The 13,173-nt window shown below is 38.3% G+C and overlaps 1 protein-coding gene across 10 annotated transcripts in view; it reads right to left on the bottom strand.

The window, feature by feature from the left end:
• agrn (agrin) overlaps positions 1 to 13,173 on the bottom strand; it is a 238,248-nt gene that overhangs the window by 59,067 nt on the left and 166,008 nt on the right. For 8 of the 10 annotated variants that reach the window (XM_026241820.1, XM_026241825.1, XM_026241823.1 and 5 more), the window contains 3 exons: positions 6,206 to 6,427; positions 1,335 to 1,535; positions 530 to 730 (listed from right to left, as the gene is read on the bottom strand). In XM_026241820.1, coding sequence (XP_026097605.1) covers positions 530 to 730; positions 1,335 to 1,535; positions 6,206 to 6,427 — 624 coding nt within the window. The remainder of the gene's footprint in view (positions 1 to 529; positions 731 to 1,334; positions 1,536 to 6,205; positions 6,428 to 13,173) is intronic. The other 2 variants (XM_026241822.1, XM_026241830.1) reach the window with 1 other exon arrangement.

Here is a 13,173-nt window from a genome sequence, read left to right as displayed (position 1 = left end):
TAATGAAGAGCTAATAATTAAATAAATCATAAAAATGTCATTTTAAAATAACATTAATAAAGATAAAACACTTGTATCAAAAAAAAAATTTATCTTTTAGTTGTTCAGCTGTCATGTGACCATTAACCAACAGAACCGTGTACATGCAAAAATTATACTTAATTATTATGTGTGTGTTTCATCGTACATATATTGTGAATATTACATATATACTATTAAATGCACTGAAGTAGAAAGCATAGAACCGACTATACCTGCATCAAAAACAGATTAAAACTGAATCTCAAACACTGACACAACAGGGACCTATGGCTAAAAGACAGAGAACAGAAGGCGCATACTGATGCCTGCATTTCATGCTTCAGATATGATGGGTCACTAAGTGCAGTTGTTGCAAGGAGGTTAAATTGGCCGCAATAAACTGTTTGGAGTGAATGCATTAACTCGGCTAGCCCCAAGTACAATCAGCAAATAACAGGGAGTTCAGCTTCTCACTCATCGTATCGCATACATGAACACATAAACCCACCTTCATCACAGACGCCAGGTTTGGCCACCTCGATCTTCCTCTGTTTCTTGCAGGAGGCCAGCCGCAGCATACAGGTGTTGCTGTAGGTGTTGCCGTCGCTGCCGCACACGGGTTTCTCGGGCTGTCCCGTGCACTGCTGACACTCACACTTGTTCTGCACACACCGTGCTCCCCAGCTACACACAGTGCTGCCGCAGGTTTCTGATCACACACACGCAACACGCACAAATCACAGGATATGATAACTGAGACACAAAGAGATGCAAAAAACATGTTCACACCTCAATTAACGGCCTCCTGAAACTCCAGACACATTCACATAGGGTTCTGCTACGTAAAAACCACCACGTAAATCATGTAGCATGCATAACATGATTTGGAAAGAGTGCTAAAACAGTTTCTTGGGTTTTGCCAAGAAGACTGCACTGCAAAACATTTTCTTCATCAGTATTTTGTCTTGTTTTCTAGCACCATATAATTCAATGATAATAAATAAATAAATAAATAAAAAGTAAAACTTCATCTTGAATTAAGTTTCTTTTTCTCTTAAATTGCCAGCTTTCTTGCTTTGAGCATAATTCTGAAAAAAAAGGGATTTATGCATAAAAAACAAAATAGATAACCTTAGTTCAAGGTACATCAGAGAAAAGTTATATCTGTTACAATATTGTAAACTAAAGAAAGCTTTACTGGAAATCAAAACAAAAATACTACAGAAAATGATTTCTTTTGCAGCAAACGCAGACTGATGAGTGAACATGTATGAAGGTGATGGATGAACTGAGAGTTGTTTTTCTGTACTCACTGCATTCTCCATGGGCCACCACTCTGAGATCCAGCTGCTTAGTGCAGGCTTCCACGTTCAGCTTGCACTCGTTCTCATACGTCACCCCGTTGCTGCCGCACACAGGCTGCCGTGTTTCCAAACACCCTTTGGGGCACACGCACCGGCCAGTCTGAGCATCGCAGATCGCGCCAAATGAGCAGTTGGTGCAGGACTCATCTGCTGAAAAGGAAGTGTGACGTCAACGGAGAGATTCAGGCTAGAGATTCACACCATCGCTCACTAGGATCAGCCTCAGCTGCCCGGCCGCCTGTCCGCTTTATTAAAATCTCTCTGCAAAGTCTGGGCTAAAGCATCCTCCCATTGTGCAGATGGGAGCAACACTGCTCTGTTTACATGAAGGCACAGCAGAGCATCGTATAACATCATCCATTTTAACTGATGTTGGGCCTTCAGACACAGTTACAGCCCCCCTGACATGACACTGCATTTAATTAACCACATGTCAAAATTTACTGAGGAAACCCCCTAAATTAAGCCATTTTATACACATGTTATACAAAATACTTAATTCTAATATTAAGATGATAGAATATACATATATTTTAAAAAACATGTAACTAATTCCATATATTTTATACAATCAATATATGGAATTAATAACATAATAATACAAACACACACACACACACAAACACATATATATATATATATATATATATATATATATATATGTATATACGTTTAAGAAAAAATATAAAAATATTTTTATATGCAATTGAAATTCTCATATGATTGAATACAAACATAATACATATGAATATATGGCATTCATTACATAATTTTTTGTGTGTGTGTTTTCAAAAAATATCATTGTTACATTCATGTAATTAAAATCACATTATTATTAAATTAAATTAAATTAATATTTAATATTGCGTTTGATTAAATTGTATTAATTTCTTAAACTTATTTATAATTATATTGATATTAAATTTATATATTAAGAAATTGTGTATATATATATATATATATATATATATATATATATATATATATATATATATATATATATATATATGAAATAATATAAAATGATTACATAAAATAAAAAATGAAATATGAATTAATTAATAGTATTACATTTATGTTAATTTGTGATGTATCATGCAATTCAATTATTAACTGGAGATATAAAATGGTTCTAGTACTATTTATTTGCATATTACACAATTGATATATGGGTCAGAGAGTGTGATCAGGGGTTTTAGTGTGTGTGTGTGTGTATGTGTGTGTCTTTTAATTAATCACAGTTAAGGTGTTAAACTGACATCCCTAGTTCTCAGATATCTTGCTATATGATTACTGAGAGCCCAGTTAATCAGTAAAACAAAATGTGGTTCCAACTGGAAGAGAGGGAGGGAGGGAGGAAGCATGGCCGATGACAATTACACCTGGGGGACTGTATTAGAGCAACTGCTATCACATTCAATTAGTGCTGGGGTAATAACAGCACCTGATTTAGTGTTAATGGAGAGAGGTGTTCATGCATAAATCTCTCGTCTCTCTTCTACCAACCTGTTTATTGCACGTTAATAAAGTGACCTCACCTCCGCTCAGGATCTGCGCTCAGGCAACCTCAGGGACTGCACTTGGCCGTCTTATTAAAAGCAGCAGCAGCATGCAGCCCAGCGGCCGCCCAAGAGCGCTTTGTCGTGACAGTCCAATGCAGGCCAATAAATCACATTCTCATGGCTGCTGGTATTCTCCTTTATCAGTATGTGTGATAAAGGCATTTCTTTATCAGTTGCAACATGTTTCCATGCCTTCACGGCCTCAGCAGAGAGGACCGCAATAGATACGACAGTCGGTTACATATAAACATCCAGAGCTGGACCTGAGATACTAGTACATGCACAGGCCATTATGGCAGAGCTTAGCCTTATGGGAAACAAGAGGAAATTCTGTCCATTCAGGCCCAGAAATGAAAATTGTGCCATAATTTACTCACCCTCATGTCATTCAAAACCTGTACGACGCTCATTCTTATTTGAAGCACAAAGAAAATGTTGAATAATGTTTCTCTCTTTTGTGTGCAGTTACAATGAACGGGGACTAGAGCTTTCAAGCTTCAAGAAGAGCAGAAAAGCACCACAAAAGTATCATGAAGGTATAAAAAAGGTTTGTACCATTTGGGTGTCTAATATATTTCTGCATACTGCAGCTTTGTGTTGAAAAAGGCTGAATTTTAAGTCATTGTGAATCATTAAGAACTGAATCAGCTTGATATGCAAACTAATCATTCGGATTAGATCAAATCATTCAGAATGTCATCATTACTTCTGTAATTTATGTTTTTCTTAGGTTACTGAAGTAAAATGTCAACTTTCATTCAATATGTTACTTGCTTATTGCCCTTAATTGTGAAATATTACCAATTTCTGAGTGAATATTATTTCTACATTTAACTTTTTTCAGTTTAGGAAAGCTATATATATATATATATATAAAGTTGTTCAAATGTTCAGTATACAATTCCATTATAATAAAAATTTGATTACAAAAAAAGTACTGACTGGAGATTTACTGGAGTATGATTTAAAAGAAACTTATATTTTAGTCTTTCCACTTAGAAACTCCATCCTTAATGTAATGTTATTTGTGCAATACTACCATTTTCTGAGTAAAAATAGTTTCTAAATCAAACTTTTTTTCAGTGTAGGAAAGCTAGAATAGGTGTTTTCAGAACTTCTATGAATAATGGTTTAAATGTTCAGAATTCAGTTTCATTCTAATGAAAAAGTGTGTTTTCTTCACAAAGAAGTTTGGTGATGACAAAAGTTTCATTTCTGGGTGAACCATTCTTCTAAAGGTGAGAGGTAAACTGCTCTCTTTTGCCCAGAAAAGGGAAGGAACATTGTTAATGTCGGTACAGAACAGCAGTTTTTGTGAACAGCCGTAAAAACTCCCTGGCGATTGGTGCTTGGGCAAGGGCACTGGCTCTATTAGTCTGCTCCATCTCCTCCTAGTTTTTATTTACTGCCCTCTCACTCCTTCCACAGCCTGATGATTTTTCTTCCGCTTCCAGCTCAGTGTCTTGCAGGTAACCTATATTCCCCAACTGTGGCCTGTAACATTTCAATCACCAGTAAAAAGTGCTTATTTGCTGCTGACTCGTTGGCTGTTCTTTCATTTCCTTGCATATAAACATATACGTATTGGTTCTCAGAGGGGTAGATATCAAATACTTCACTACAACGGCATGCTTTCCTCTAGCTGTGCGACAAGGTCAGCTGCCACTCAGATGTGAGGGAAAAAATCTGAATAATAAACAACGTCAGACACATCTTTATCAGACTGCACCTGAACTATAAAGATAAGGGCATTTATGAGTCTCCGCTCTATTCGGAGGGAAGAAAATGAAATGAAATTTGGCCACGAGCACATCATACACCCACTCATTGGTGCCTTGCTACCAACAGCGACCCACATACATGCTTTCATGAACAAATCCACACGAACACAGCTGGGGTCTTAGTGAGGCAGAGGCTGTGGTCTGATTGGGCCTGGATAATTAACGGTGATAATAATAGAATTCACTTGTGGTGGAGAGTGTGGCTGTGTACACAGCGCTAAATGAACAACATTTCCTTCTGTACGGTTAGCTGTTTGCAGCCGCTGTTTATTGCCCCTTTCCACTGACACCTGCTCCAGCGAGGGGCCGGACCCATCAACATTGATGTGATGCTGTAATGGGTGGATTTTGTTCAAACTACAACGATTACTTCCAGCTGGAAAAACCAGGTCGCTCCTGTTCAAGGTGGTTAAGCTTGTGTATGGAATTCCACAGCTGGTTAAAAGACGGGCTATAATCTCTAAATCGCTGTTTTTTAGATTAAATTTTTTTTGGTAGGATTAGGAATGCAGAATTTGGTTATGCAACTAGTTAGTAGTAAGTAATATAGTCCCGATACTAAAGTGTTACCATTATCTTTTATTTACAGGTTTTCCATGATTGTGGGAAGCATATTATTACCTTCTAAACAAATCTGTCAAGCTCAAGCATTTCTAAACTCCTCAGTTTCTGGTCCTGAATCATCAGTTTTAAGATTTCATCCATGTATGCATGAAAACGGACTTGTTTGGCCCCAACCAAACCTGTTTCTGTGGGTTAAATCTCTGTGGGTAGTTAAGCTTCTGTTCCAGAAGCCTGTGAGGAGAGAGATATCACTCTCATTTGTCATTTGCTATCTGGCAACATATATAGCATGATAGGCGGCGCTGCAATAAAGGGCAACTGTGGCCTAAAGCGATCCGAGATGAATTCTACTGCTACAAAATGACCCTCGGCATCCATTTCGAACTCTTCACTGGAGGCACCGCCAATACATACACATCGATACACTGCAAACACAAGACACTTTTGTCGACACAACAGCTCCACCTCATTCTCTCTGAACTTAAGTCGCCAGTGAAAGCGACTGGCTTTACAAAGGGCTCCGAGTTTAGCAAAAAAAGCACCCTTAATATTCCCCTCCCAAGCACAAAGACAGCCATCGAAAATGATTTACAAGCCTTTTGTGAAGAACACACATAAACATGCGTTTGTTTGGAGGGCGAGCAGGTCTCTGCAGACTTATCTGGAGCGCGCTTACAAAAGCCAGACAAAAAAACCCATGACTCATGCAAACAATTACTGTGAAGGATGCTGCCCTCTTTAATTCTAACTTAAGTGCATCGTTTCAAAAAAAGGTTGCGGAGGAGGAAAATTACAGTCCTCTCTCGAAATATCGGTGGAGTGCTTAAGTGCAGGGGGTGGACGGGGATGAAAGGCAGTGAGGGAGTGAGTGGCATCAATGGGTGTGTGTGTGTGTGTGTGTGTTTGGACTCACCACATGGTCCTTTGTGCTGCATCTGTATCTTTTTCTGAAGGGCACATCCCATGGCCTTCATTTGGCATGAGCTGCTGTAAGTGTGCCCGTCGCTGCCACAAACAGGGTCTTGGTCCTGTGGACATGGGTCTGAGCATTCGCACACAGGCTCGCTGTTCTTAACCACGCACACAGCTCCGAACTCGCAGGTCTTCTTCAGACAGGGGCTCTCCAGGTTAAGATCTGCCCCAAAAAGCAAATAAACAAGTTATCATTCTACTTAGATGATGATGGTTAGGACAAGGAAGAAGGGAAAGAGTTAGGGTTGCTAGACTCAGACTTCATTCCACTTCCCAGATCTTAATCCGGATTCTCTACACATTGTGTTTTTACTATTACAAGAGTGACATCCGGATCCTGCATTTAAATCTCCACCATCCATGTTCCACATTTACACCTGTGAGAGACCAAAATGTTGCTATGATTATCTATGTTTATTATATCAAACATTTTGGGATCCGGAGTGACTCCAGTTTTCTGTTCACACACAATAATTTAATGGATTCAATCCTGCATTTGAACTCTGTTTTCGTACCTATAACCACTGCAGTGTGCATTTGAAATATCATTCCCCTTTTTCACCTGTGACACACCAATCCGTTGCTATAGTTATCTATATAGCATTTCAGGATCTGGAGTGACTCAAGTTTTTTGTTCACATTGTACAATAATTTAATGGATTGACTCTCACATTTAATTGTGGTTTTCACATCCATAACCACTGCAGTGTGCATTTGAAATGTCATTCCTCTTTTACACCAAAACGCAACCTTTTATCCCAACCAATAACACCTGATGGTCTGAGAAAATGTTCTACGAACTGCTTGCTAAACAGATATGCACTCTGTCTTTGCAGCTGTAAACATGCAGCTTATTGGAGCATCCAATAAGAACACTAACTACTCACATCTCACTTCATGCATCACTAACCAAGCCTCCCTCAACTACAGACAGAAGGCAAAAAAAAAAAAAAAAAAAAGATAAGTAAAACACAAAGCATCATCCCAGAAAAGGGAGAGCTCTAGTTAATAATTCAGTGTGCTGGGCTACAGCACAGATATGAAATATGAACATGAAAGAGAGTAGCTGGGAATCTCAGCGGTGCCACAGTAGTTCCACAGTAAGTTCATTAACTGCTGCAGTTAGTAGACAGAGGACCGAGGGACAGTGGGACTGAGCACAAGCCCTGTTTTTGATGCCAACACAGAGGGGAAGAGAAAGAGGAGAACAAGAAATAAGAAGTGGGTCAGCAGTGAACCAGCACAGCTCACCATCCTCTAGAGAAGAACCTTTCGTCACCAAATAAGGCTTCATTTCGCCCAATCAGGAGGAATCTTTATAGAAAAGGTAAAAAATGTAAGCAAAAAAACGTTGGAGGAGGTTTCTAGGGGATATTCTATTAAAGCAATGACCCTCATTTTCATTCCAAACCTGGGTGATGTTCTTTATTCTGTGTAAAAAAAAAAAAAACATTGAGCAGAATGTTCATGCTGCTCTTTTCCTTACAATAGAGTTTAAACAATGTACCTATGAACACTGCACATAAATTCTTTTTTGTGTTCTACAGAAAGTCAAACAGATTTGGCATGACATGAGAATGAGTAAATGTTGATATAATTATTATTATTATTTTTTTTACTTTAACTGTTTCCATAAACAAATGCACAACATACTGCACATTTGTATGCTTGGGCTCCATAGCTGAGGGTTTGAGAAATGCTAGGAGTAAACACTAAGATTAAAGACATGTCAAAATAAAGGCCAGCCCCTCAGGCACACTCAGTATTGTGTGAGAGGTAAAATGACAGGGTAATGGCAAATGTTTGCAGGTGAATGCTGGTCGGCATATGTGAGTGTGTGTGTATAGAAGATTACAAGTTTTTGACTGTTGTTTGTGGGTATGTCTTTGGACATGTATGTACATATAAATGAGAACCCCTCCATCTTCAGTGTTTGTTTGAAGAATGTGTGTGTGTGTGTGTGTGTGTGTGTGTGTGTGCACCCCCTGCCCATGCTACACATGGTGTTGTCACCAAGGTAATTTATTCCTGGATTAGATACTATCGTTTCCAAATAATATTACAGACACTCAGATACATTTAATATCGCACATACACAGCTATCATACCGCCTTCAGATAAATCAAATACGTCCCTCTCCATAAAAATTACTTTCTTTTCCAATATGATACGAACAAATAAGGACAAAATGATGAGAAAAAAAAAGATCATCATCAAGCTTCTTGAAGTGAGAAGAGATTTGCTGTGTTCCAAAGCACACTGAGCTGCTTACAGAGGCTGCATTTTCAAGAATGCTAGTTAGGGAAAATGATTAAAAAAAAAATCTAATTATGATTTTTCTAATAAAACATGAAATTAAAAAACAGGCAAACAAAATGTGCAAGTTTTTCTAAGTGCCTCTTATGCAAATTTATTTTTTGTTACCCTGGTATCCCACATTAAAAAATACTAGAGTAATTTATAGTAAATACTATAGTGTTTTTGAACCATACTATTGTAAAGTATATACTGTATACATTATAATATTTACAACACTTTGTCAATGAATGCTACAAGCCTACTGTATTATTAACTATAGTGAACTAATAAACTGTAATATACTGTATTTTCGTTTTTACTACAGTCAACTGAAGTGTATTTATTATATTACACCCTTCAGTTGTAGAAAACTTAGTACAGTATTGGGTAAAGTAATTTCTTTATATTAGTATGGTTGTTATATTACCACAGCAACTATAGAATTGAAGTACTTCATTATAGTACAATTTAAAAACATCAAAGTATTTACTGTAATTAAATATATAAATTTTTTTTGGGGGGGGGGGGGGGGGGTTATATGTAGCAAAACTTATTTTCAGTCAATACTGATAAATATCAATAAAAATATTTCAGTATGAACAATAATCTACAATTTGGCTGTATATTTGGGAGTGCTAAGCATTTTTACAGTGTTAGTTTTAGCTTAGCAGCATGCTAACAAACAAATGTATTGAAATTGTCGTGCAGCGCTATTGCTATGGTGCACAAACTACATTACAACTTCTAAACTGGTTTCTAACAAGATTCCATGGCAGGTAAGAAGTTGTCTTAGAAGGCAGCTGACTATGTAGACAGAAGGCAGCTCACTAGGTTTAGCACTAACAAACAGAGCTAAAGACTTAGCCTGTGACTTAAATATTACTTAGCAAGAGTGAGACCCTCAGACAGTCTCATGTCTTTAGTAAACTGCGAGAGACAGGAGGGAAAGATTTGAACATAACCCTTCTCTAACCTCTTCCTGGCACTCACCTAAACCTGCCTCACATCTGAAGGCAGCAACCAGGGAGAAGTGCATATCAAACACACATGAAGCACAGCATGCATCAAAAGACCATGATTAGTACTCCAAAGCATGTTTTCCATGACAGAAATCAAGCGGTGCCACACACATCTCCTTTAAACCCACACATCCAACTGCTCGGCTAAGCCAATGAAAGTAAAAACAGAAGTGGGAAGTAAGCAGGTTACCTTCCCGACTGCTGTGTTCCTGAGCCAATCTAAAAGTGTCCTACAGTAGAAGCTTCTCTAAGAGAACGTTTCCGGCTATTGATTTTACCGCTGAGAATGACTGCTTAAAATACGTCTTGAACTGGCACGTAACTTTGTAAACAGTGGATCGCTGCCTAATTTCACAGCCCTTGAAAGCGGGCTTTTCCTCCAGATCTTCTCTCTCACGCCTCTCCATCTGTGCCTTCTAAGCACCCGGCTGGAGGACAACGAGATCAGGCTCATCAGTAAAGCCCTCATGGCCTTCAAAACGCTTCAGTGACCTGTTTCCTAAGGCACGGATCCTAAAACCCGAACCGCAGCCTTCGATAATGATTTGTCCCATGCCACCAAAGATGAAAGAATCGCTCTCCTTTTTTAAAAGAAGAATATGAAAAAAGTGGATATGAAAAGAAACGTTCACTTGTTCAGTTTCTCATTTTCAGTTTTTCGTCTCCAGGGGATGGGGAAAAAATCTTTCAGATTTAATAAGTCAAGGAAGAGAAAGTTCTCTGAGAAATAATGTAACATGCAGCCACAATTACATACTTCATAAAAAAAAAGCAGTCTGGCTTTGGTTATTGAGATGGCTTGCATATTCTCTCAGTAAAAAATGAGCCCTTTTCGGAGCCTCTTTGAAATAGTGGGCTGCCATCCCCAAGGCCTGTGCTGCAGTGCCAGTCTTCAAGGACTCCAGCTGTAGCTGGATGACAGCCATATGCCTCGACGGGTCTGCCATTGGGACGCGATGCACATACTGTACAAAGGAGCGCATTTGAATTTTTTTCAGAGGTTAACGTATGTAAAAGAAAGAAAAGCTGTGTAAGCGACAGTGGAAAAGTGGTGGAGGATGTTAATTAGGAGCCTGTGTGTGGAAAAGCGGGTCTAATAATGAGAAGGTGTGAGAAATAGTGGGACTCGGAAGAGCTGCTTAATTGCCTGAGAATCAGGCCTGAGAATCTCCGCACACCTCCGACCCCTGCGGTGTTATGTAATATGCGTGATGTGGCTCTGCCTCCTGCTCTACATCCACACTGCAATTTCGTATTATATTATGCATTCGTTCTAGTGGCGATTAATTACTGCTGCCACTGAAACATGATGTTAAGGACTATTAGCACATAGTACAAGATTCTCCTATTGAGACGGCTTCCCTACATGCTTTTATCCTGACACATCGCCCACCCAAGGGACACTCCCACTCACATCTCGCCACCGTTGTGTGCTATTTAAAGTGCCGGTCTCTTGAGCAAATGAAGATTTCTTTAACTTGGTTTTCAGGGCTGTCAGAACGCAGACAGTCAGCCAACACTCACTTCAGGGGGTCCGGTAAACTCCTTCCGCTCAAAGTTAGCGAGTTTGGCACAGTGTGAATGCAGAGAATTATTCCAACGATCTGCTGTATGCACGCTCATGCATATGGAGATCTCTAGCCTTCGTATCGGGATTACAGGGCGTGCGCGATTCGTGATACAAACAGTCGCACACGCTTCTCCTCCAACTCTCTGCTCCCTCGCACCTTGGCAATATGAGAGAAGTTTGCGAGTTTCAGCAAGCTGTGCGCGTTTCACTTTATGTGTGTCTGCATATCAGAACCAACGACTTCCCCCACCATGTCCTCCTCGGTCTTTCTCTCTTTCGTTCCCTACCTTCCCCTTCAGCTTGAGGGGAAACATTTATAAGCGTGTAGGAGAAGGTGCAAGGAAAAGGGAGAGAAGAAAATATTAGCATGACACAAGCAGAAATCCCCCCAGAGGCGGTGTTTGGTTTCTGAAGGAGTACTTATCACCAAACAATGGCTTCAAGGGCGTAGAAACATTCTCCCCACGCATAAAGAATTTAACCAACAAACTAATTCCGTTGCCCTCCCCGCACCGCAAGGGAGGAAACGGATGAGGTGAGACACCGTGAAACTGGACAAGCAAGAGGAGCGGAAGAGAGAGAACAAGAGACAAGAGAGGGAGAGAGAAGGGAGGACAAAATAAACGACAAACATTAGATTAACTTGCTATCTAATGCTGGACACAATGAAAATAAAGAGGGTTGGTGAAATTCTGAACTTAGGAACTGGCTTTCAGTTTATGAGTGTGAATTTGAATTGAACTGCCTGCATAGCAAAGGATTCTGAATTGAAATTTGAACATGAATGAAAGGAAGAAAAAATACTTCAATTCAAAGAAAATCAACAAACAAATCACATCATTACTAAAATAGCTAATAATGGACTAATCGTTCATCTAAAATATATATAATTATTACTATACAATAAATTACTAATCATTGAATGATAAATAGTAATTTATAAATGTGTATAATCAAATTAGATTAATAAATATTATAAATTACAAATATCTATTCCAACACCATGGCCAATACAATTAGACAATTCAATAAAATAAAAAGAATATTGACAAATAAATAAATAAACAAACAATTTTATACATATCATTTATTAACAAAATATTATATATTTATATATATATATTTATATAATACAGTATATATAATATTATATATATATATATATATATATATATATATATATATATATATATATATATATATATATATATATATATATATATATATATATATATATATATATATGATATGTGTAAAATGTCATCACTTTTTTATTAAATAATAATAATAATAATAATAATAATAATTAAATGAAGGTTATAAACCTATAAATGTATGCATAGTAATAAAAAAATTTCATATAATTTTGACTCTACTTTAAATTCAAATCACAATTCTGCAACAAGTTTGCTACCTCAATTCAAATTCAGGAATTGAACTGGAATTTTGAAGTCATTCATAATTCAGTTCTGAATGACACAGAAGCCTGAAAACTGAGCACAGAGCGAGACGGATCCATGGATTCCTTCAGCAGAAGGGCGTCACACAGGCAGACGTTAAGACGAGCATTGCACATAGCACTCTGAACAGAGAAGAAAGTGAAGCAGAGGACGATGAGGGAATGAGTAAAAACGAGGGGGAAGGCAGACGTGCATTACAGAAGCATGCTCTACAAAGAGCCTCCTAACAAACACACATAATAGAAACCGGCGAGGGCTTTCCAACTTACAACAGCGACCCAGATACAACCCTTCCTCACACAGCGAGGTGCAAAGGTTCATGCTAATTATAATCACACTACCCTGGCTCTTCAATCTACTGGTCTAATTGGATTCATTACGCACATCTCACTAGGCCCTCCAAAGTTCAATGGGTGCTTAACTTGTTATGGTTTCTTTTCTTTTTTCCAAAATAAAAAAAAATCAAAGTTTATGCCGTTTCAGCAAGAGATGCTAATCAAATAAATATGCAAATGATAAATATTAATCAGCGTGCGCTGTCACCTGGGGCGTTGATTCCCAG

The sequence above is a fragment of the Carassius auratus genome, unplaced genomic scaffold (assembly GCF_003368295.1).
Source record: "Carassius auratus strain Wakin unplaced genomic scaffold, ASM336829v1 scaf_tig00000254, whole genome shotgun sequence".
Taxonomy (NCBI): Eukaryota; Metazoa; Chordata; class Actinopteri; order Cypriniformes; family Cyprinidae; genus Carassius; species Carassius auratus.
The sequence above is the reverse complement of the archived record's forward strand: the minus strand, read 5'-3'. Positions and strand labels throughout refer to the sequence as shown.